The 26,704-nt window shown below is 41.8% G+C and overlaps 1 protein-coding gene across 8 annotated transcripts in view; it reads right to left on the reverse strand.

The window, feature by feature from the left end:
- The window catches only part of macroh2a1 (macroH2A.1 histone), a 64,433-nt gene that overhangs the window by 14,001 nt on the left and 23,728 nt on the right, over positions 1-26,704 (reverse strand). For 6 of the 8 annotated variants that reach the window (XM_070878226.1, XM_070878230.1, XM_070878227.1 and 3 more), the window contains exons 3-6: positions 25,499-25,605; positions 24,603-24,803; positions 14,133-14,243; positions 6,421-6,520 (exon numbers count right to left, since the gene is read on the reverse strand). In XM_070878226.1, the coding sequence (XP_070734327.1) occupies positions 6,421-6,520; positions 14,133-14,243; positions 24,603-24,803; positions 25,499-25,605 (519 nt within the window). Of the gene's footprint in view, positions 1-5,307; positions 5,399-6,420; positions 6,521-14,132; positions 14,244-24,602; positions 24,804-25,498; positions 25,606-26,704 lie in introns of all 8 variants that reach the window. The other 2 variants (XM_070878232.1, XM_070878233.1) reach the window with 2 other exon arrangements.

The following is a 26,704-nucleotide window of genomic DNA, read 5'->3' on the forward strand; positions in this document are numbered from 1 at the left end:
GGTTGCCAAAGATGATGGCTTTGATCTCGGGCAGCAGGATTCATGGGAAAGGTTTAGCTTGGTGGGAAAGGGGGGAATGCAGCAGAGGCAGCTGAACAACTGGTCTCAAACATAGTGACAAAGAAGTCTACAAGTTCCTTGCACTTCTGGAGGGGGTAGGAAAGATGGGTTTAAGGAGATAGTTGGTAGTGGAGAAAAGGAGCCGGAGGTTATCTTTGCTTTCCATGATAAGCCTGGAGACCTATTTTGGAGAATTGATCACAACTGCAACCACAAACATCTTGTGCTATTATGCTAACTTTTATTATCTTTGCTGCCAGCTGGAATCATTTGCAGCAAACAGAGTTTGCAATATGCCCCTCCCTACATGCTAATATTAAAACTAACCCTCAAAACAGCACTCCAAAAAAAAAAAAATTGAAATGGTGCTGTGGATTAGCTCCGAGTGATAAGTGCATTTGGCTTACTGAATTAATGCAGTTATTAACCTTACTGGTAGATTACAATTTAGTCCTATTTTTAATGTCAAGAACAACTAACTCTGGCCTCAATAGTAACGTGGCCTCTGCGATAATTGTACAATAAGTAGATGCATGCTATCTGGATATAATGGTGGCTCGAAAGTGGCTTGAAGTACCTTTTTGACGAACAAGACCTGCATCAGTGGGTGACTGCTGACAGATCAGACTGTGAACTGGACTATGATTGAAACACATGTACCATCAACCCTGTACTTATCTGCTGGGTACTTCAGTTAATTTTTAGCATTGCTGCATCAAGAGGGATTGTAGCGTACTCTGATCATACAGCAGCTGAAATGCGAATATGCTGCAAATCAGCACAAGCCAAGATGATTCACATCCGCCTTGTGTTTAGCAGTAAGGCAGGCAGATGTGCATCCTGTCTCTGGGACATGGAAATATGAGAATTATGGGAATGGGGTACAACATAAAATTAATTTCACCTCAGTAGAATATGACTTACTGCAGTGGGCTACTACACAAAACCAGCAGATTGAATATGGGGGACTGGGAAAACATCAGAATTCTTCAAAATCCAGTTTAATGCTGTAAGCAAGTCATGACAACCCTGTGTAAAATAAAAATATAACCACCATTCAAGTTCCACACTCTTTCATCACAACAAATCTCAATATTCAATGGAGTTTATTCCAAAAGTAGCAGCCAAAACAAATTCAAACGGCGTTGCTCTCTAACCTAATGGTGGGAAACTTTTACAATTTAAACTAGTAACAAACCCCCCTTCGCAAATTTGCAAATATGGAATATATTTTTAATTTTATTGCATTTATGATCCCTTTCATCCAAATGGACTGATGATTTCATGGGCTGGTTCTTGCTTGTGTTCCACACATTCAGCTTGTGACATCATCCAGTGAGGAGATTGCTATGGTGAGGATGATGCAACATCAGTAGCAGATTCAGAACCTTTCACGGAGTTTTAATAAGGAACCCACTTGCTATTGTAATTCAAAGTTTCTACATTCATTGGGATTTATTTTAACTATAATATGCAGCATCTCAAATAACAAAGCACAGCCACTAGCTCATCTTTACTAAGTGCTGACAGTAACCCTCTGAGCACCTCATACTGTTGAGTCAAGAGGCAAAGAAGTAACAGTGTTATCTTCCATTAAGTCAAAACTAATGTTTATATTTGGAATAATTGAAACTTTAAAAAAGCTGCACATTTTAACAGAAAGAAAGATTTAAATTATGTTTCACTAGGAAAGAAACAAATAGTATTAAAAGATGCGTTACCATGAGCCCTGTGCAGTTATTAGGAATATGTTTGAGGTGCTCAGAAGTTTATATTATTTGCTTGTTTGTTGAAACGGAGAAAGCAAATTACAAACAGTTTTGCAGTGTGACCACATTTAATTAATATATTTGTCAAATGAAATAGGAATTTCCTTTTAATGAGATCTATCACCTTTTAATGAGATCTATCACCTTTTAATGAGATGTATCACCAAATGACATTCTGCTTATATGTACAGGATCTTATTTTAAAAACATTTGTGGTTCTGCAATGTTAGCGGGAAGACAAGAGGGATGATTTCAGCATCCTCCTCCTCTGACAATTTGTGCCTGCAGAGTTCTCTGAAAGTTGTCCGATTGTCTATCAAAAATTCTAATTGAACAAGTTCTTCGTAATTGTGGATTAAAAAAATTACACTGCGATTTTCCAATGAGTTTAGGAGATATTTCGAGTGCAAGCTCTATATTGCAAGCACTTAAAAATGTGGCACAATATACTAAAGTCTCAACTTGCTCTGTCAAGGTAGCATTCAAGATCATGTACAGAATTCTTCACATGCTGAATTTCTGATCTTTTCCTTGTAGTTGTGGGGAAATATCAAAACAGACACCAGGCACATCCATAGAAGGAGGGAGGGAAATAATACATCAAAGGGAAAAAAAATCTCAGAGTTGCTCATGAATCTCCTAGCATCTATTTCCACAGGACTGGGAATGGGTCATCTGCCCACTTGTTCTCTCTGCTGCAGCTAGAAAATCCGAACAAGAAAAAGGAGAAAATATCTCAAAACTGAAGGAATCTTACCCAAAAAGACAAGACACAACTAAAACCAAGTTGAAATGAAGTCTGTACAGGAAAAAAATAGGAGCAAAAGGGATATGTTATCTGGTTCAGGAAAAATTCCAAGACACAACAACAATTTCTGGTCACTTGATGTTTGCACAGACCATCACTGTTTTATTCTTCCAGCTTCCTTCTTTAGCAGCCTTTTAGGAAATGAATCAGGCACACACACAAAAGTGTCACTGGAATGTCTCTACATTATCCCTGATGGGCAGGTGGATCAATACTTGTGGAAAAATTCTATGGATCCTTTCAGAATAGCAATTCTGTGTAATTCCAAAACCATTCTGCTCCTGAGGGATGCAGAGGGTGGGAGAAATGATATGGGATTTTCTTTCCTGATTATTATTCAAAGACTCCATGTTGGAAAACGAACATGTGAATTGCCACTTAGGCAAAGTCCTCGGGAGCTGCCAATTACCATGGAATTATGTCGTGGACATAAAACAGCAGCTTCAGAAGTGGAAAAGAGTAAATTGTAGAAAAATAAATATTGTCCATGCACTTCTGAAAGTCAAGAGAAAGTCCAACCCAGAATGTCTGCCAGCTGTTAACAACATTATATGAAAGAAATTTGGGCAGTCTCAATCCAGTTAATGGAAAAGCAAAATGAATGCCAGTTAATGGAGAGGAAGAGGGAAACTCTCCAGTTGCTGGAGTCATACCCGCTACACAGGGAGATGGACATGGTTATCAGAGGCCAATTATCACAGTCACAGGATATGTGTCCACAAGTTCCTCAGGACTGCATCCTTGGTCTAACCATCTTCAGCTGCATCATCAATGATCTTCCCTCTATCATAAGGTCAGGAATGGGGCTGATGATTTCAGTATTCAACTTCATTTATAACTCCTTCAATATTGAAGCAGACTATCCCAGCCTATAGCAGAATGATAAGTGGCAGGAAACATTAGTGCCACATAAGTGCCAAGCAAAGTCCATCTCCATCAAAAACATCCCAACCACCTCTCCATGACCTTCAATAGCGCCATCACTGTCAACATCTTGGAGGTCACAACTGACCAGTTATATCAATACTGTGGTTACAAGAGCAGAGCAGAGGCTGGATGCTCTGCGACGAATGGCTCACCTTCTGATCTCATACAGCCACTCTATCATCTACAATCATCTAAGTCACGAGTGTGATAGAATATTCACCATAGGTGCAGCCACAACAAAACTCAAGAAGTTCAACCCCATCCAGGATAAAAACAGCCCATTTAATTGGCACCCTGCTCTGGATTCAATATCCACCTCCTCCACCACTGGCACAATGTAGCTGCAGTATGTATACTCTACAAGATGCACTGCAGAAACTCACCAAGCTTACTTTGACCACACCTCCCAACCCTGCACCCTCTACTACTATGAAGGACAATAGCAATAACATCATGGAAACACCGTCACCTATAAGTCACAACCATCCTGATATATCGCTGTTCCTTCATCGCCTCTGGGTCAAAGTCCTGGATGTGTTCTTCCCTGCCCCCCACCACACCCCGCCCCCCCCCCCAGATTATTGTGGGAATGCCATCATCACCAGGATTTCAGTGGTTCAAGAAGGACCATCACCACCTTTTCTGGGACTGCGCAATGTATGCCTTGTCAACATCGCCCCCTATATTTTTTTTAAAGTTCCAAGGATTGCAAATAGCATTAAACTTTTATTCCCCAATCTGGCAGTAAATTAGCACTCTCAGAGATGTCAGCTGGTGGAATTGCCATGCTGGTGTCTAAAGGATGCTCTTCTGAGGTTAAGGTGAAATGACATTGTTCGAGCAGGGTATACACTCCGTATTTAGCCCATGCTATATCTGGCCTAGAAGTATTTGATGCTGACAATGTGTGCAAAAAGTAGAAATATTCCTTTAGTGCTCATCAAACTGACATTTCACTTTGGGCACAAAAAAATCAATGAGTATATCCAGCAGGATTAAATTTCAGACACACTTTTTTTTCAATTTTGTTATGGTCACTATGCACCACCATTAGCTATACTGCCGACTATAAACCACATCCACAGTGCAATTAGTGTAAAGATGCTATCTGGGCTTCTTCTGGGGCCTAGCACCTCAGTGGAAACAATAACAAATAATATCTTTACCAGTGCATTAGTTTAAAATTAAAAAGAAATGTTAGTTTTTGATTCAGTTGATAGGTCATTTCATCCTTCCAGCAATACAATTGTGGAACAGGAAACTCAAGGTCTGCTCCTAATAAGATTAATTTGTCTAATTTAAATGAGGCATTCCAATATCAAAATAAAGCAAACCAATGGTCTGCTTAAAAGTGGAAAATAGGTAATTGGTCTGGAATTCTAGGTAGCTTCGCATTATGGCTCATTACCACTAGTAAATGGGTTAAAATTGCCCAAAGTCATGTCATGCTGGGCTTTTAGAGCCAGCAGAAAGGGGAGACTTTCCTTCCAGCAGCCTAAGCTGAATTGAAGCCCAGACTCAAGGTTCAGCAGAACAGTTTCCCCACTCATTAACAATCTCATCACTGCCAAAAGGAGAATAAAATCTACTTTTAAAGAAATAAAAATTGTGGGACTGCACCAGACATTTCAATTAGCTAAACTCAACATATTGCTGGAAACAGGAACTACCGATCTAAATAGCCAAGCAGAACGGAGTTTGCCACTGATTAACATGCACTCACTGCACAGAAGTTTTCATTACCTACTTCCCCACCAGTGTAGAGGTCAGAGTTCGTAGGGTGAACGACAACATCACTGTCAATTGTTGCAATGTCAGCCTGCACAACTTGTAACTATAACAGGCAAACAAACATACAGAACATCAACCATGCTAGAAAGAAAACTGACAAGACTGGAACATCAGCAGTCTTCCAGAGGGGACCCCTGCAACCAACATCCATTTAAATCTGTATAGAGCAAGCAAATCAGAGACATTTCAGGCTGAAAACTTAATTTGATGATCAGCTGAAATGACCTTCAAATTAATTCAGACCCAACACTGGTCTCAAAGCCTGGATCTGCTTCCCCTGCTCCTACCCATTATCAACACATTTTCACGTTTTATTTTTAAATCTTTGAAACCATTTTTCAAAAATCCTTACACCCCAGGTCAAGCAAAGTTACTTTTTAAAATCTCTCATCCCAATCAAACAATGGAGGCAAACATAGGGCTCTGTATAGGGTAGTGACCAAACTTAAAATTGGTTTGCAAAAATACCACTACAAATAATGTGTGCTTTTTGTGTTTGTGTCAATCTGTCATGCTTATATTTTGAAAATTATTTTAAAAGTAGGCTTGTCTTCTTGAAAAAGTGCTTTGCAAAACCTTTGCATTCATTTCTTTACAAACAAAGATATGACAACAACAAAATTCATGTTGGAACTCATTGTTATTGAAATATGCAATGATGGCATTATGATATCAAAGACATAAGGCTGTTCTATGTCTCCAAAGCAAAAAGGTCAGCTAAACACTTTTTGGTGAAGCCAGTGCCTCTTTAATGATGTAGGGCAGCAGTCTTTCAGGAACATTTCCATTAATTTCATGTTTTGAAAAGACTTTTGTTAATGTTTTGAAATACTTTGCTTTGCACCATGTGAAGGATTTTTCAAAGCATGGTGCAGCCCACCCACAAGGACAGGTAACGGTGAACTGGGTTGAATTATGGAAAAGTACTCACTGTCAACATTCAAAAATCTCCCAGTGAGAACTAAATAAAAATTACCATCACATTCAGCATCCAGAATCTGCTATGCATTTTAAATTCCATAATGCTCTCAGTCAACGTTACCTGCAAAGTCACATTTCATTTACCTAGGTCATCTTTTAGCTCAATGTCAGCACTGGTAGGATTGATAATGGCCTCCACCTCGAAGCTCGCTATGTTACTGAGTTCACTGTGAATGAGGTGCAACTGCAAGGAAAAGCATTGATACAAAAGTAACAGGGTAGAAGGGAAAAACAAAGGGAACAAAAACAAATCACAGAAGCAAAGGATAAAGGACAGCAAGCTCTGTGGGAACACAGAACTTTCGTTATGCAACAAAAACAGCTTTTTATTTTAATTTCTCTTTTTAATTTTCTCCCATTATCCTCCATTCCTGAAGACATTTGCTCCGGTACTGTGGTACCGTTCCATGAGAGGTGTTTGCCCTCCTGCAGCTTGTTTTGAACCTGGGATCTCTGGTCTGCACAGTGCCATTGAAATCTATAGCCTAATTTGAGGATTTAATTCTATGCTTCCCAGTCATCTTCAGCCTTTACAAGTCTTCACTATTTGGCGTATACTAATGTGCAGGTAATTTTGGTTAAACAGCAACATTTTAAAATTCCATTAAAATTTAAGTTACTTTTGAAAGTGGCAAGTTTGGTTACGATGGAATAGTCTTGCGGAAAAGGAACTTTTTCTGAATGCATGACAACACAGCACAGTATGCAACGTGCAAAAGACGCCCAACTCGTGGCTGTTATGAAGAGGCAGTATGTGGATTTGATAATCCCCCTTCCCTGAATTCCTGATCTCAGCAGTGTTGCTCTGGTACAACATCCAAGGGTGTATCATTAACTAACACTGGATGATTATTGCAGTTTTATGAAACAATTATCATATTTTGTATCCCTATGCAGACCATCAAATACGGCTCCCTCCCATGATTTTGCACTTCAATCTGCCCTTATGCTATCTTTCAACCCTATGATCCTCTTCCATATGATCTGCCTCCATGAGTGTCTGCTGGTCCTGATCTCATTAGGAGAGTCAGAGAAAGACAATAGGAAGTGGGGCAATCCTAGCCTCCGCTGCCATACAAAACCTATCCCTTATATCGAGAACAGCAGAAAGAGTTGTTTATGGAGGCAGGATAGAATGGCGAATATGTGGCAAGCAACTAGAACAATCAGACAGGAGTTATGCAAGATGTAAGTAGAATATTGCATATAAAAACAATTGTGGGGAGCAGAGTGTGTGGGATGCATTGAAGCAAACTGCAGAAGAGGGAGAAAAGAAACATAGAGAAAAACAGAGTTGGAAAAGAAAAACAACAAGGAGCGAAGGACTGTGAAAGGAGAAGCAACTTGAGCTAGGATTATGTAATAAATATAAAATTGTGTACGCACATGAGTTAAAACACGGAATATTATAGAAACCATTTTCTTGTTATATTTATGATGTCTTGATGCAGTAATGTTGGTGTATATAAATGAAAAGCCAAGCACAAAAGCTGGAGGAAAAATGTAATCTACAGAAAAGAACATGGGAGCAGTATTACTACTAATATATTTATGGCGGGTACTTTAATACTCCCCACTTATCACCTGAGGTGACTTTAACCTCTGACCATAGGAGGAGGGAAATGAGAGAAGAATGGTGAGTAGAGCATCCATTGGAGGCTTCTAGCTCTGGTGCAGAGCAGCACTTGTGGGGACCAGAAATAGTTTGCCTGCCCAATTTCTCAGCCACATGAAATACATGGCCTGGAAATAAAAAAAGGTTCACACACTCAAATAAAAAAAGTTTGTTTTTTTAAAGCACAGTACTCCCTTTGCATTTTATAGAATTAAAGCTGGTACATCTAGGCTTTTAGCTCACAGCACCAATGGTAACTTATTAAAATAAGTGGGCTACAGTCAGCTTGTGCGATCGAAAAACCTAGCCTTGTGTCAATAGGAGAACTAATGTGCCCATTGTGCAGTCGCTAACCAAACTGCATATCTCAGTAATTTACAAAAGGAGTAGGGACAGGCATTATATAAGCAGCTGCCAAATCAATACCTTTTTCAAAGTCTCAGTCCTAAGCGTGTTGTCTTTTACGTCAGTAAACCTTTCACTGTACATCTGCAGTAATTATTGTAATTGAAATATGATTAACTCTCCTTTTTGGTGCTAAAGATTGAAATATTTTGCTGTTTGTTGTTAAAAAATAAATCTGCCCAAAGAAGTATCTTACTTTCAGTTGAACTGCATGGGCGGAGGCAATTTTTTAAATGATGGATGCCATTACCATATAAGAGACTACTGGAGAAGATTAAGGGGTATGGAATTAAAGGAAGGGAAGCTAATTGGATTAAAACTGGCTCGAAGAGAGGAAACTGAGATTAGGAGTTAAAGGCACTTTCTCAAAGTGGTAAGATAACAGTATTGCACAGGGTTCTATTCTGGGACCACCTCTGTTCACTGTGTTACATCAATGATTTGGATATAGCAGAGGAATGGGTGTGCAAATTTGCAGACAACACTAAAATAAGAGGCACAATAAATAATTCTGAGGATGAAAGAAAGCTGCAATGGGGATATTAATAAAATGGTGGAATTACCAAAATATGGCAGATAGAATTTAATGTCAGTAAGTGTGAGGTTGCACTTTGAATGGGAATAGTTTGGGTGATGTGAAAGAGCAAAGGAATTTGGGGGCTTCCGGTTCTCAAGACTTTAAAAATAGCAAGTAGATAAGGCCAAAGAAAAAGCTAATGGAATACTGGGGTTTTTTGGCAAAAGGTATAGATTGTAAAAGTCAAGATGTAATGGTGAATCTATATAAAACCTTAGTAAGACCATAATTGGAGTACTGTGTGCAGTTTTAGGCTCCACACTATAGGAGGGATGTTGAGGCAATAAAGAGCATACCACACAGATTCACTAAGATGCTGCTTGGTATGAGGAGCTACAAACACGAAAAAAGACTTGACACATTGGGACTGTTTTTGTTAGAACAGAGGAGATTATGCGGTGATCTGGTTAAAATGTGGTGATTAAAATTGAGAAGGGATGGGGAAAAGTAGTTAAAAATAAATTGTTTCCAGTGGATGAGAGTCCAGAATGAGGGGATTAGATACAAGATTAAATGCAAGAGGTTTAGAACAGAGAACTGGAGAAAAAAAAATTATATAGAGAGTTTTGAGGCTGTGGAATGCACTACCAGAGTTAGTGATTGAAATAGAAATCAAGTCAACATTTAAGAATAGGTGATTGAATGAAAAGGGGAATAAATGGATTTGGGAACAGGCTAGATACATGGGATTAAGACTGCTGCTCATGTAGAGAATAAACACCGACACACATTGATTGGGCCAAAAGACCTAATTATGTGAAGTAATTGTTATGTAATTCTACTCAACTCTTCATTATTGTTTGTCTTGATCATTTAAAGCAATTTGTATGAACAAATACATCAATTTTTTTTTGTTAAAGTTGGCAGGCCATGTGTGCGGCCTTACCCAGTTCACGGGGACAGCATTACCCAGAAGCATGTCCCTGGGACAATTATCTAAATATCTTTTCATACTTCCATAAGGGATGTTACCAGGTCTTTGTTTAGTGTTCCCCCAGGTCATCAGGGTCTAATTCAGAGAATCAGCATAAGGGAGATTATGGAGCGTCAGCTCATACCTCATCAATCCATGGGGCAGATCATCAGTACTCCTATACATTCTACAATTGGCCTCTGTGTCCCAAATGTTCTGGAGGGTAGGGAGAGGATATCAGCTACTGTTCGTGCATCTAATCACTGTTGGAAATCTGTGTTCGTGAACATCAGATGAGGATAAGATTAGACATGGCTGTGATTTTCTCATTGTCAGGCCACTGACACTCAGTATCTAGACTCATGCATTGAGAGTGGCTCCTTGGATAAAGTAAAGGGCTGCCAGCACTCACTGGACCATACGACAGCATTCAAGAGAAGAGGAAGTAAGTTGCGAGAAAATAGCTGAGGTGGAGGAATAAGGTCTCCACAGAGGAACATTCATTTCAAAAAATGATTAGCAAAAAAATAATTCTACAAATGTTTACCAGAGAATCACTGAGTGATCAGGCCGTTTGCTTTTAAGACAGCTGAGCCGTAGCCAGTCCTGGACCTCAATATTTTAAAAACAGTGGAGGCCTAAATGTATATTAAATTACTATACTAACCAGTGACTCAAGATTATTAAGAAAATCAACAAAAATAATCACAAACATTTAAGGAATTATTTCAGAGAGTGACCATTCCACAAGCTCATTTTAAACATTCAGGGGGTGAATTTCCATGGGGGCTCTGCCACGCGTCTATCATAACTTTAGTGGGAGAGCCTCGGAACCCCAGAAAAATGGATACAGTGAAAGAATAGGAGAAGCCCTGTAAAAACTCATCCCCTCAGTATTTTAATACATTTTACTAATTCAGTAAAGCTCTTTTGAAGAGTCTAACAAAATCGAACTATGATTACAATTTTTCTATGGTGCCAATTCAATTCACTGCACTGTGCTTAACTGATCAGTAGTAAAACCTCAAATTCCTATTCCTAGATCAAAGAACAGGCCCTCAGTGCTATCGCCAGTGGTTGAATGTTTTATTATTAGTTCCCTGCATGAGTAATTTACCAGATGACACCGAGGATGGGAAACTTGTTCTGAGGAAGAATCTGAGATTGCTGAAACTATTTCTAATGAAGTGGAGAAGGTTAGATTAAATTGATGCTTTTAAAAATTGAAAGAGTCGACACTGGGTGAGAAATTGGCCTGGTTTGCATTTCTCGTTAGCGCCTGCAGGGGGTGGTAACGGGTGCTAAGGGGTTACTGACTGGGCGCGGCAAAATCACCATCACCTGCAAATTTTCGTGGTGGTTGTGCGCTGGTGCTAAGACTTACTGCCTCGATCTCTTGCGCCCCGTAGATCGTAACATCATCCAGTGCGCAGTGCCCAGTTACTGCCCCGGATGTAATATTCACTTCTGCCCCCTGCAGCATCGCCAGGAGTCAACAACTGCAGCTGCAGGAGGCGTTGTCACCTTGGCTGGCCACTTGGGGAGCGCTAATTAAAATTTCTGGGAGTCTAATGGTGGGATATGGACTGACTGCCAGTTTTGTGGCCAAGTGGAGAGGGAGGGTGGTAAGGTAGGGCAAAATTTATTTATGTCCCCATTGTGGTGCCTCCTGATTTCTTTTGCCTCCGCGATTTCTCAGCCCTGCACTCTCAGAGCGCTTGGAGCTGCTAGCACAAGTGCCATCCCCCACCAGACACAGTTTGAAGATTCTTTCAACACAGCAGTGGCCCTTCCCTTTAATGGAGGGAAGGAGTCTGTAAACACGAAAGAGATGCCTCTCTCATCCCCTTTAGCACTCTAAGGGAAGTGGTAGTACTTGTTTTGATGCTCCACTTCCCTCTTGGAGTGCTAAAGCAGAAGTTCCCGGCAGAATCAAATCTTTACCTCCCGGCGATACCTTTGCGCTCCCTGAAGAGTTATCGTCCCAAACAGGGTGCTATACAATTTCTAGCCCAGTGTTCTTTGGTTGCAGAGTTAGTAGAGAGGAGCCATCAATTTAAAACTATCACTAATAAAAGTGTGGATAGAGGTAAGGAAGAAGAAAGAACTTGCATTTATATAGTGCCTTTCACAACCTCAGGATATTCCAAGCACTTCACAACCAATAAAGGATTTTTTCAATTACAGTCACTGCTATACTGAAGGAAAACGGGAAGTCAATTTGCAGAAGGCAAGGTCACACAAACAGCAATGAGATAAATGACCAGATAATGTGTTTAAGTGGTGGTTGAGGAATATGTGAGGGATAGTAGATGTAAAAGATGCCGTATCACCATTTTTTTAAAAGCAGGGAAGTTCTCCTCGAACACCAGCTAACTCCCCCCTGCTGTTGCATCTTTTATGTCTGCGTACTGACAGGGCCTCAGTTTAAGCACTTATTCAAATGAGAGTGCAGCACTTCCTCAGTACTGCACTGAAGTGTCAGCCTAGCTTATATGCTCAAGCCTCTGGAGTGGGGCTTGAACCCATGACTTTCTCACTCAGAGACAAGAGTGCTGGCACGATAAAAAATGTCTCTATGCAACAGGTTGTTGGAGCAAAGAATACTTTGCCAAAGGGAAAATATAATAAATATTTTAAAAAGAGGAAGATACAGAGCTATGGAAAGAATGCGGAATAGCGAAACTAGTTTTGAAGTGCTCTAGCAAAGAGCTATCACAAACACAATGAGAGAAAATTGTCTTTTTCTGTGCAGGGTGGTTCTGTGAGATTCCACAGTCAATAGATCATGTACACATGCCAGGAAAGGTGGAGCAGGGAAGTATTCTGAAATGTCAGAACCATCTCAGCCATCATCAATAGGAACAATGCTGCAACTTTGGGAAGAATTGCTCTGGTTGCTAAGTGTAGTGGTATATAAATGTATTCATAAAGAACAAGCTAATAATGTTGCTAAACACAACAACCAGTCCAATTCATTTCCCCAAGTGGAATAAAACAACACTTATTTTCGAAATTCTTTCAAATCTGTCCTGATAAAAAGTATCGACCAGACGGCCAGACTGCTGCTATTTGTTTACAATTAAAAACTGCAGTCTGACTGATGCAGTCAACATCTTCACTTACCTAAACACTAACAAGGGTTTTCCTCATATTTTGAGGAGGCAGAATTTTGCAATGATGTCTGTGTATCACTCCCACACTCAGTAATTTAGACAGTGAAAAAATAAAATCAACGAATGTTTAGGGAGAGGAAGAAATATGGCAAATGGCCTTAAGAAGTCTGGTCTAAGGTCATTTTTTTCTGTTTAAAGGGATGGGATCACTTCATTACGATTGCTGGTGGTATAATAGCAACTAACAGTGATACCGTTACCAATAATCTACTAATTATGTTTCAGAAAATTTTAAATAATGTTTGGTATCAATTTCACAGGATTAATTGATACAAGAGGATGGTGGAACCAGATTCAGTAGTAACTTTGGATAAATACTTGACAGGACACAATTTACAGGGCTATGGGGAAAGAACAGGGGAGTGGGACGAATACCAAAGAGCCTGCATAGGCACGATGGGCTGAATGGCCTCATTCAGTGCTGTATCAGTCTATGATCCTATGCACCCTCACAGGATTAAGTAATAGATGCACCCTTACTTAAGATCATTAAAAGCTCTTAGAATGCAATTTTCAAAATTTCAGGGATAGAGGAAGTATATCTCCTGGAAGATTTTTTTTTCGCTAAATTATTTTCTCACATAAAGACTCGTCTTTTGAAACACTGTACACTACATGTACAGTCAGAGGAAGGGGAGTGAAAATGAGCGAACCAGTACAACTGCTGTTCAGACATTTTCAAACCAGCTGCAGTTCAACAGCCACTTTCCTTCAGCTACAAGTCTCCACAATGATCATTCTTGGGCTATAAGTGATGCTTAACAAATATAACTCCTCAGACCATGCAAGTAGTGGTCAATGAATATTATTGATGGATGGATATACAGCATTCCAAATATGCCAAAAAAATAAATGGGAAAAGAAACTGAAAGTAGATAAATGTTCTTAACTTTATTTTTAAATTGGCCATAAGTTTTAATGTGTACTAGAGGTTTCACAATATATTCGCATGACAAACACGACTGTAGCATGTTGTTAGGGGAAGTGGTATTTAAGCATTTAACTTAGTTTGTAACACCATGCCAACACCTATTAAATACATGAATAAGAAGACAGGAATGTCTAAGTTCACTCAGAACACTCCCATTTCATGTTACTGAGTATCAGTACCTTTTGTCCAAGAAAGAGACTTTTGGTGGAGAGAATGGTAAACGTATCCCCAGGATTTCCCTCGGTAGTGCTGTCTGCAGACGCTGCTTTGCTGACTTCTGTTTGCTTCTTCTGTAGTGAGAAAATATTCCTTTACACTTTATATCAGAGCTGCGTGTTTCATACATAGAAAATAGGTGCAGGAGTAGGCCATTCGGCCCTTCGCGCCTGCACCGCCATTCAACAAGATCATGGCTGATCACCCACCCCAGCACCTCCCCCCCCATCCCCCCAGCCACAAGGACCACATCCAACTCCCTCCCGAACACATCCAATGAACTGGCATCAACAATTCTCCGCGGCAGGGAACCCCACAGGCCAACAACTCCCCGAGTGAAGAAGTCTCTCCCAATCCCAGCCCCAAACAGCCCACCCCCCATCCCAAGAGCATGCCCCCCCGCCCGGCTCCGGACCCACCCAACACCAGGAACACTCCCCCCCCGCACCCAACCCGCCCCATCCCGTCAGAATCCTTCCCAAATGCCAAACACCCCTGGATGTCGAGCCCCCAGCCCCGGAGCCACGCCCCCGCGACATCAACCACACCACATCCACCAATCGCCATCTGCGCAGTCAACCCGTCCACCCCATTGTGAACACTCCCCGCACCGAGGCACAGAGCCCCCAGGCTCGCCCCTCCAACACACTTCGCTCCCCCCCAGACCTCCGCTGCAATGTGGCCCCTTCCGTCCCCCGCCCCGGGCTTCTCCGCCCCCTACCTCCACCACTCTCCCCTCCATCCCGCGCCCCCGTCTCCCCTCAACTTCCCTCTGCCTCCCCGCACAGGCTCCCATCTTGGGGGTGGTAACCTTCTGGGGCCGGGAATTTTAGCCCCCAGTGTGGACGTCCTGCTCCCGCCGCAGAATTGGCCTTACCACCCCTCAATGGAAGCGGAGTGCAATTTCCCACACTCCACTTCCTTTGGGGGCAGTTACCGAGGCACGACTGGATGCTCCTGTGACAGTTGGAACTGGTGCTCTCCACTTTCTGGGCCCAAGTTTCCACACGATAAAAAACGGGCGCCCCTCCGAGCTGGGCGCTCGTTTTTCGCGCCGAAAAGGGCGCCGGAAAAAAAACGCGCGATTCTGGAGCGTCCTGCAGCTCCATGTCTGCTTGGCGCGGCGCCCAGGGGGGCGGAGCCTACACTCGCGCCGATTTTGTAAGTGGGAGGGGGCGGGTACCATTTAAATTAGTTTTTTTCCTGCCAGCAACGCTGCGCGTGCGCGTTGGAGCGTTCACGCACGTGCAGTGTGAAGGAAACATTGGCACTCGGCCATTTTTGTAGTTCTTTGTAGCTGTTTAATTTTTGAAATGTTTTTAATAAAAGCACATTGCCATCAGCACTGAGGCTTCTTGCAGCAGTGAGAAGGCTGCAGGAAGCCTCAGAAAGTTGAGGCAGCCGTTTCCCTCCTCTCCCCCACCCGCGGGAACGAACGGTTGCCTCCTTTCCCCCCCCCCGCAGCATTCTCCCTGGCTGAAGCACTTTCACACAGGTAGGAAGATGGTTTATTTAATCTTTTCTTTGCTTATAAATTTTTATTCAGGTTGGATTTATTTGTATAAGTATAAATAAGGATTTATTATAGAATTTAATGACTTCCCTTCCCCCCCCTCCCCCCCCCCTCGTTCTGGACGCCTAATTTGTAACCTGCGCCTGATTTTTTAATGTGTAGACAAGGTTTTTTCAGTTCTACAAAAATCTTCACTTGCTCCATTCTAAGTTAGTTTGGATACGTTTTCACTGTGGAAACTTTCAAATCAGGCGTCAGTGGCCGGACACACCCCCTTTTGAAGAAAAAATTCTGTTCCAAAATGGAACTGTTCTACCTGACTAGAACTGCAGAAAAAAAAATGTGGAGAATTGCGATTTCTAAGATAGTCCGTTCTCCACCAGTTGCTCCTAAAAATCAGGCGCAAATCATGTGGAAACTTGGGCCCTCTGTCCTGTGACAGTTGGAACTGGTGCTCTCCACTCTCTGTCCTGTGACAGTGGGAACTGGTGCTCTCCACTCTCTGTCCTGTGACAGTGGGAACTGGTGCTCTCCACTCTCTGTCCTGTGACAGTGGGAACTGGTGCTCTCCACTCTCTGTCCTGTGACAGTGGGAACTGGTGCTCTCCACTCTCTGTCCTGTGACAGTGGGAACTGGTGCTCTCCACTCTCTGTCCTGTGACAGTGGGAACTGGTGCTCTCCACTCTCTGTCCTGTGACAGTGGGAACTGGTGCTCTCCAGAGAATTATATACCCAGAGAATTACTTCAATCTCAAAAATCCCAGCTTGGCCACTAAAATTCAGAGTACTGGCTATGTGCTGTGTGACAGTCAGGTTTTCTGCTTGTTTCACTGTTTGTATGAATGGATACACAAATTTATCACTGCACTAACAATCTGTGATAAGATACATTTCCAGGGACTTGTTATTCTCTTCCAACACACATAATCATTAGGTCTGTTATCCATCTCCAACATACACGATACATATATTCTATTTCCCTTCAGTATACAGGGAGGGTGCCTGCTGCCCCCCACCCCCAATATAAGCATCATCATCATAGACAGTCCCTCGAACGAGGATGACTTGCTTCCACGCCAAAAAAGGATGAGTTCACAGGTGTTTCAATGAAGGACCTAATATTCCAGGTCCTGAACTACATTGTGAAGAGTGAAAGATGCCTGTGCTTGGATTTTTTTAACGTGTGGTGGCCATTGCATACCAGCCACCACACGGGCTTGATAGAGCTAGGTCTTGGTCCAGCGGCAAGGGTTAACCAAGACGACTGGAGACCTGCTCTGCTGCATGGATCTAGTGCACACACATATCGCAGTGTGGGCTGACCCGTGCTTCCCCTGGGCTCCTGGCCCCGAACTCACACCTTTCCTGAGCCCCGATCACTTCCCTCCACAGAGCAGTCTCTCGCTGCTCCTGCTGTTTCTGCCCATGCTCCAATCACCGACCTGGACCTTGCTGACGTCACCCTTCGCTGCCTGCACCGGAGATCTGCTATTTACCTCCAATATATGCAGGTGTTGGCTCCACACCTACAATATACACAGGGTCTGCTACTTGCCTCCAATATACATGGGGCCGACTATTCCCTTGAAATACAAATAGGGGAAAGGACATCCTATCTCCTAATATAAACAGGTTTGTTAGAATATAAGAACATAAGAAATAGGAGCAGGAGTAGGCCGTTTGGCCCCTCGAGCCAGCTCCGCCATTTAATATCATGGCTGATCTGATCTTATGCTCAGCTCCACTTCCCTGCCCGCTCCCCATAACACTTCACTCCCTTATCATTCAAAAATCTGTCTATGTCCACCTTAAATATATTCAATGACCCAACTTCCACAGCTCTCTGGGGCAGAGAATTCCACAGATGTACGACTCTCTGAGAGAAGAAATTCCTGCTCATCTCAGTTCTAAATGGGCGACCCCTTATTCTTAAACTATCCCCTCTAGTTCTAGATTCCCCCACAAGTGGAAACATCCTCTCTGCATTTACCTTGTCGAGTCCCCTCAGTATCTTATATGTTTCAGTAAGATCACCTCTCATTCTTCTAAACTCCAATGAGTATAGGCCCAACCTCCTCAAACTTTCTTCATAAGTCAACCCCCTCATCTCAGGAAACAACCGAGTGAACCTTCTCTGAACTGCGTCCAATGCAAGTATATCCCTCCTTAAATAAGGAGACCAAATATGTACGCAGTACTCCAAGTGTGGTCTCGCCAATACCCTGTACAGTTGTAGCAGGAATTCCCTGCTTTTATACTCTATATCCCCCTTGCAATAAAGGCCAACATTCCATTTGCCTTCCTGATTATCTGCTGTACCTGCATAATAACTTTTTGTGTTTCATGCACAAGGACCACCCAGGTCCCTCTGTACTGCAGCATTTTGTAATCTCTCTCCATTTAAATAATAATCTGCTTTTTTATTTTTCCATCAAAGTGGATAGATAACCTCACACTTTCCTACATTATACTCCATCTGCCAAATGTTTGCTCATTCACTAAGCCTGTCTATATTCCTTTGCAGATTCTTTGTGTCCTCCTCACAACTTGCTTTCCCACCCATCTTTGTGCTATCAGCGAACTTGGCTACATTACGCTCGGTCCCTTCAAATAATTAATATAGATTGTAAATAGTTGAGGACCCAGCACCAATCCCTGTGGCACCCCACTAGTTACCATTTGCCAACCGGAAAATGACCCATTTATCCCGACTCTCTGTTTTCTGTTCGTTAGCCAATCCTCTAATCATGCTAATATATTACCACAACTCCGTGAGCTCTTATCTTGTGCAGTAACCTTTTATCTGGCACCTCATCGAATGCCTTCTGGAAATCCAAATATACCACATCCACTGGTTCCCCCTTATTCATCCTACCTGTTACATCCTCAAAGAATTCCAGCAAATTTGTTAAATATGATTTCCCTTTCATAAATCCATGCTGACTCTGCTTGACTGCACTATGTTTTTCCAAATGTCCTACTACTGCTTCCTTAATGATTGACTCCAGCATTTTCCCAACGACAGATGTTAGGCTAACTGGTTTATAGTTTCCTGCTTTTTCCTGTTTTTTCACTCCAATATATGTACATGGGGAGAGATATGAAACTCCATGATAATATATGCAAGGGTATGCTATTCTCTTCCAATATGCAGGGGAGTCTCCTATTCCCTTCCAATATACAATGGGGCGGATTGCTATTGCACTCCAATTTATCCAAGAGGTCTGCAGTTGCCCTCCAATATTTCCACAGGTCTGCTATATAGAAATGTGCAACAAAATAAAATCCAAAATCTGAAATTCACATCACATCGTTTAAAGGCACTTCATTGATTGGGGGAAACTACTATAAATTACTGTCACTAGCAATTGGCATACACAATGAAAAAATTGGCACAATTGTGTAAAATTGCCACAAAACCTTCAACTGTATGATATAAAGAATAATACATACTGTTGATGCGTTTCAAGAACACAACACATCTCAGCGTTAAAATAAAGCTGGTAAATAACTTGAACATCATTCGCCCTCTCAAAAAAACTCTCCTAAACCTTCTATTCTTGCAAACGACTGCCCTATCTCTAACCACTCCTTTTTCTCAAAAGGTCCTTGAACATGTTATTGTTTCACAAATTCAGCCCATCTATTCTGCAACTAAGGCTGCAATTTCACCCAAAGGGCGAGTTAGGTACAGGTGGCAGCGGTGGTGTGTAGGGAACGCACTCCCAGCTGCAGTTGCCCTCTGACAGCAATCTTCCATTGATGGGGCTTGTTAAGCCCATACGGTGGGGTTCCCGGTCAATTAACAGGAAGCCAGTCTGATGTCGTCATCTGATAATGCGTCATCATCCGATTTCCTTAAAAGGGACCATGGCCAACTTTTTTCAGTCTTTTGCAGCATTGAGCTACTGCGAACACTGACAAGCACTGCACAAAGGTGCATGGCTGCACCCAGGCTCTCCCATGACTCCCTCCATATGGAAGTAGTCACAGCACGCAGGCAGGTTCCTTTCCATTCCAATGGATGGAGGATACCTCTCCAGGTCACCAACAGTCTGGGTACACATTGCACAGGAGGGTACAAGCAGGGATGTCATCAGGAGGACCTGACTGCAGTGGCATAAGCCTTTCAATGATCTCAGTAGATGACAAAATGTTACTGCAAAGCAACACTCAAGTTCAACCTGCTGTGCCACTCATCACATCTCCATCACTCTGCATTCCCTACCCGACTCCTGCACATCCTTATTCACACCAACTGACCTGCACCTCCACCTATCCCTCTCTCTATCTACATTGTCATTTCCCCATCTCACTAGGCACCCCTCACACTCACCCTAATCATTGACCAATCATACCAACTAACAATTTGCAAGGGTAGGCACTTGGGTGTTTTCGTCAATGTTACTGTAGACTTTGCTAATGTGTTGTCAAACATTGAAATCTTTATTTTGAACACTTTGTGTTCTTGGATAGAATTTTGTGCAACTTTGGAAGTGGCTTTGTGATGAATGGTCAGACATAAGGGTACCCCCCACAATGGTGATGAGTGTGAAAGGAATGGCTTTGGCACTGCAGGGATGATTTATGGAGCTGGTGTGGGGTGCTGCCAACCTGGCACATCATGTGGCAGTTGGGGTGTACGGCGTGAAGTGAAGTAAAGGTAGCCATGGTGAGGCCATCCCTGGCCTCCCAGGCAGCAATGTAGTCGGGTGCTGATGCCCTGCATGGGCAAATTGCTGCAAAGTGCAAAAACTATAGATCTGTAATAGTGGAGATTTCAACAACCCTAATATTAACTGGGAAAAGGGTAGTAAGAATGATACAGAGGGTGCAGAATTCCTAAAATGCATTCAGGAGAACTTCTTTAGCCAGTATGTAACAAGTCCAACAAGGGAGGGGGCGGTTCTGGACTTGGTTTTGGGGAATGAAGAGGGGCAGGTGGAAGAGCTATTAGTGGGAGAGCATTTTGGTGTTAGTGATCATAATTCAGTAAGATTTAGGGTAGTTATGGAAAAGGACAAAGGGAGACCAGGAATAAAAGTTCTCAATTGGGGTAAAGCCAATTTTGTTGAGCTGAGATGGGATTTGGCCAAAGTGAACTGGAAACGGCTACTTGATGGTAAATCGGTGTCAGAGCAGTGGGAGACATTCAAGGAGGAGATCCTGAGGGTGCAGAGCAAGTATGTTCCAAAAAAATGGTTGGGGCTAACAAATCTAGAGCCCCCTGGATGCTAAAGGACATACAAGGTAAGAGAAACTCTCGAGGAATATAAGAAGTACAAGGGTGCAATTAAAAAAGATATCAGGAAAGCAAAGAGAGAGCATGGAAGAATGTTGGCAAGTAAAATCAGGGAAAACCCAAAGATATTTTATAAATACGTTAAGAGCAAAAGGATAACTAGAGAAAGAGTGGGGCCTATTAGAGACCATAAAGGAAATCTCTGTGTGGAGGCAGAAGAAGTGGGTAGGATTCTTAACGAATACTTTGCATTTGTTTTCACAAGAGAAGCGATGCAGACTTTACAATGAGGGGGGAGGACTGTTATCATGGGCGACTTTAATCAACATATAGATTGGACTAACCAAACTGGTAGCAATACGGTAGAGGAGGATTTCCTGGAGAGTATTAGGGATGGTTTTCTAGACACTGGGTGATGTGTAATGAGAAAGGACTAATTAGCAATCTTGTTGTGCGAGGCCCCTTGTGGAAGAGTGACCATAATATGGTAGAATTCTTTATTAAGATGGAGAGTAACACAGTTAATTCAGAGACTAGGGTCCTGAACTTAAGGAAAGGTAACTTTGATGGTATGAGACGTGAATTGGCTAGAATAGACTAGATAATGAAACTTAAAGGGTTGACTTTGGATAGGCAATGGCAAACATTTAAGGATCACATGGATGAGCTTCAACAATTATACATTCCTGTTTGGAGTAAAATTAAAATGGGGAAGGTGGCTCAACCGTGGCTAACAAGGGAAATTAAGGATAGTATTAAATCCAAGGAAGAGGCTTATAAATTGGCCAGAAAAAGCAGCAAACCTGAGGACTGGGAAAAATTTAGAATTCAGCAGAGGAGGACAAAGTGTTTAATTAGGAGGGGGAAAAAAAGAGTATGAGAGGAAGCTTGCTGGGAACATTGAAACTAACTGCAAAAGCTTCTATAGCTATGTGAAGAGAAAAATTTTAATGAAGACAAACGGTCCCTTGCAGTCAGATTCAGGTGAATTTATAATGGGGAACAAAGAAATGGCAGACTAGTTGAACAAATACTTTGGTTCTGTCTTCACGAAGGAAGGCACAAATAGCCTTCCGGAAGTACTAGGGAACCAAGGGTCTAGGGAGAAGGAGGAACTGAAGGATATCCTTATTAGGCAGGAAATTGTGTCAGGGAAATTGTTGGGATTGAAGGCCGATAAATCCCCAGGACCTGATAGTTTGCATCCGAGAGTACTTAAGGAAGTGGCCCTAGAAATAGTGGATGCATTGGTGATCATTTTCCAACAGTCTATCGACTCTGGATCAGTCCCTATGGACTGGAGGGTAGCTAATGTAACAGCACTTTTTTAAAAAGGGAGAGAGAAAAAGGTAATTATAGATGGGTTAGCCTGACATCAGTAGCAGGGAAAATGTTGGAATCAATTAATAAAGATGAAATAGCAGCGCATTTGGAAAGCAGTGACAGGATCGGTCCAAGTCAGCATGGATTTATGAAAGGGAAATCATGCTTGAAAAATCTTTTGGAATTTTTTGAGGATGTAACTAGTAGAGTGGACAGGGGAGAACCAGTGGATGTGGTGTATTTGGACTTTCAAAAGGCTTTTGACAAGGTGCCACACAAGAGATTGGTGTGCAAAATTAAAGCACATGGTATTGGGGGTAATGTACTGACGTGGATAGAGAACTGGTTGGCAGACAGGAAGCAGAGAGTCGGGATAAACGGGTCCTTTTCAGAATAGCAAGCAGTGACTAGTGGAGTGCCGCAGGGCTCAGTGCTGGGACCCCAGCTATTTAAAATATACATTAATGATTTAGATGAAGGAATTGAGTGTAATAGCTCCAAATTTGCAGATGACACTAAACTGGGTGGCGGTGTGAGCTGTGAGGAGGATGCTAATAGGCTGCAGGGTGACTTGGGCAGGTTAGTTGAGTGAGCAAATGCATGGCAAATGCAGTACAATGTGGATAAATGTGAGGTTATCCACTTGGGGACAAAAACACAAAGGCAGAATATTACCTGAATGCGGCAGATTAGGAAAACTGGAGGTGCAACGAGACCTGGGTGTCATGCTGCATCAGTCATTGAAAGTTGGCATGCAGGTACAGCAGGCGGTGAAGAAGGCAAATGGTATGTTGGTCTTCATAGCTAGGGGATTTGAGTATAGGAGCAGGGAAGTCTTACTGCAGTTGTACAGGGCCTTGGTGAGGCCTCACCTGGAATATTGTGTTCAGTTTTGGTCTCCTAATCTGAGGAAGGACATTCTTGCGATTGAGGGAGTGCAGCGAAGGTTCTACAGACTGATTCCCGGGATGGCTGGACTGACATGAGGAGAGACTGGATCGACTGGCCTGTATTCACTGGAGTTTAGAAGGATGAGAAGGGATCTCATAGAAACATATAAAATTCTGACAGGACTGGACAGGTTAGATGCAGAAAGAATGTTTCCGATGTTGGGGAAGTCCAAAACCAGGGAACACAGTCTAAGGATAAGGGGTAAGCCATTTAGGACTGAGATAAGGAAAAACTTCTTCACTCAGAGAGTTGTTAACCTGTGGAATTCCCTACCGCAGAGAGTTGTTGATGCCAGTTCATTGGATATATTCAAGAGGGAGTTAGATTTTGCCCTTACGGCTAAAGAGATCAAGGGATATGGAGAGAAAGCAGGAATGGGGTACTGAGGTGAAGGATCAGCAATGATCTTATTGAATGGTGGTGCAGGCTCGAAGGGCCGAATGGCCTACTCCTGCACCTATTTTCTATGTTTCTATGAAATATTAGACGAGATAAACATCGTGAGAGAGGCAGTATAAAGGGGCTTAGCAGCTTTGAAAGTGGATAAATCCACAGCCCTGGATGAAACGTATCCCAGGGGGTTAAGAGAAGCAAAAGAGGAAATAGCGGAGGCTCTGACCATCATTTTCCAATCCTCTCTGGCTACAGGTGTAGTGCCAGAGGACTGGAGGACGACTAATGTTGTAGCTTTGTTTAAAAAGGGAGAAAGGGATAGTCCGAGTAATTACAGGTCAGTCAGCCTAACCTCGGTGGTGGGAAAATTATTGGATAAAATCCTGAGGGACAGAATAAATCTTCATTTGAAAAGACATGAATTAATCAGCATGGATTTGTTAGGGAAAGGTTGTGTCTGACTAACTTAATTGAATTTTTCAAGGAGGTAACCAAGAGGGTTGATGAGGGCAGTGCGCATGATGCAGTGTATATTGATTTTAGCAAAGCTTTTGATAAGGACCCACATAGCAGACTAGTCACTAAAGCCCATGGGATTCAGGGCAAAGTGCCAAATTGGATCCAAAATTGGCTCGGAGGCAGGAAGCAAAGGGTAATAGTTGATGGGTGTTTTTATGACTGGAAGGCTGTATCCAGTGGCGTTCTGCAGAGCTCAGCGCTGGGTCCCTTGCTTTTTGTGGTATATATCAATGAATTGGACTTAAATGTTGGGGTTATGATTAAGAAGTTTGCAGGTGACACTAAAATAAGATCCTGTACAAGAATATGAATTTTTTTTAAATGCCAAGTAATTTTACATGTCACAGCACAAAGTTTACCTCTGTATGTCAAGTAATCATCACTGTTTTAGTTGAACAAAGAGATTATATTATTGGGGGAAAACAGGTTATTTTACATGGCACAAAATTTCAGAAAATCAGTGTTAAAAAGGTGTGTTTTATGAGTTGTACCTTAGCCCCTCCTTTTCCTGCCCCCTTTTTGCCTCTTTTTCCTCCAGTTTTCTTCGTAGATTGTGAGGACTTTGCTTTCTTTGCTGGAGGTGGGGTGATGATGGCTTCGAGCTTTCCTTTGGATCCTCGTTTCTTAGACAATAGTTCTGGATGAATGTTAGGTAAGACACCTCCACTAGCAATAGTGACACCTTTCAGCAGCTGTAGGGAGAGGCTAAGAATTAGAGGTATGATTCCACTTTTACATTAAACCATTTTGATACATATTTCCATGAAATATTAAAATGATCCGATCAAACCAAGTGTCCAACTATTCAAAGGATGAATGATATACTAACTGGACACCACAGGAATGATACAAACAGGGCAGACTGTCAGGATAACAAAAATAAATATTAAAAACATTTCAAAGCATTTTAAAGAGGGGAAATATTATATATAAAAAAGGAATAGATGCCAAGCTAAAGTTGGAGAGTTATGAGCAGCAACTGGAAGTGTGGTTAATACATTGGGTTTTAAGAAGGTTTTAAAAGGCAAGGAGTGAAGTAGAGAGTCTCTGCCGCAGAAGACCTTACCATGACAAAGAAAAGACACTTCGAAGGTTGCAGGGGCCTTTTCCAACATTTAACATGTCAATTTCAGGTTTTCTTGGTAAATCCAAATTCAACCAATCAGGTCTCTGTTTCCACCTCCTACAGACCATTGAGTACATCTGTTCAGTAGATCTCATCTACATCATTTGTTTAGTGCCAAGAACTGGGCTCACTTGCCTCCTTCGCTCTGTCCCCTCAGCTACCTCAGTTAATGCACCAAAAACAGACTCATTTTAATAACTTTTTTCACACTTGATGAGAAAAACTATAGAAAACCTCAACAGTCTTCAGTGTATGACATACCTGGTTCAGTTCTTCATCATTTGCAATAGCCAGTAAGATGTGCCTGGGAGTAACTCTTCCCTTCTTGTTGTCTCTAGCAGCATTACCGGCCAATTCCAAAATTTCAGCTGAAAGAGAATCAGTTTGTTTTAGTTATCATAGTCAATAGAATCAGCTTGCTCTGTATGTAGAATCTAAAACAAAGGAAAGCTGGCATCCATGGGCATCAGCAACTAGACGACTCATATATAGTGCATGCATCTCACTTAGTGAGAAGTAATTACCTGAATTGCTCATTATAACACTCAATTATCTTTACATTAATGTGTACATGCTGACTGTGTTAGAATCTACAAAATATATCTATATTTATGCAATAAATAAACTGTAACCTTTCTTAAAGGAAAAAAAAATAAAATAAAGAATCCAAACTTCTGTTTATCATCTACAATATAGCAAAATCAATTGCTTTGTCAATGCACATACTCCCAACTAAATGCCTGTTGTACCCAGTCATCATCCACTCAGTGACTTCTGCTTAAAGCTCTCCTTAATATGTGTGAGAATGAGTGGCGTGTGTATGTGTGTGAGAGAGCGAGAGATGGTGAAGGAGAATGAGAGTGTGAGTGACAATATATTAAAAGGATTGCAGGAAATAGCCAGTGGGTAGTTTAGAAAGTAAAGGAGATAAATAAAAAGCTGGAGATGAGGAGAAAGGGGAGTTGTTTTGTTTGCTCAGTTCTGAAGGGATCTAATATTCATGAGAAAGTGTTTGGGAAATTTTTAATCTTAAATAATTAAGGTAGATCTTGACTTTGTGCAATAGTGTAAAACGGGCGAAGTCAATGGAGTTAAAAATAGGGAGAGATGCAAAAAAAGTTTGCCAACACGTTATCACCCAATTTAAACTATCGCACTAAGTCAAGATCTACTCCATGAACCTTTTTATTTAACATGTAATGCAACTGCATTGTTAATCCATATTGAAACACAGTGTAACTTGTATGAGACATTGTTGAGACAAGAAAAAAGTGTGACTTTTTGAGCTCCTTTCCCATCCTACAAAAACATTTTTTCACAAAAATAGTGCCCAATGAATTACACTTAATTTGCCCATAGGAACATATCTGTCCATGCACTATTTAAGGTGCAGAGTTAGACTATATCTGGAGTTAGAAGCCGACTGCAGTACCTACCTGAAACAACCACATATCATTTCAAACTATC

Source organism: Pristiophorus japonicus, chromosome 4 (genome assembly GCF_044704955.1).
Source record: "Pristiophorus japonicus isolate sPriJap1 chromosome 4, sPriJap1.hap1, whole genome shotgun sequence".
Taxonomy (NCBI): domain Eukaryota; kingdom Metazoa; phylum Chordata; class Chondrichthyes; family Pristiophoridae; genus Pristiophorus; species Pristiophorus japonicus.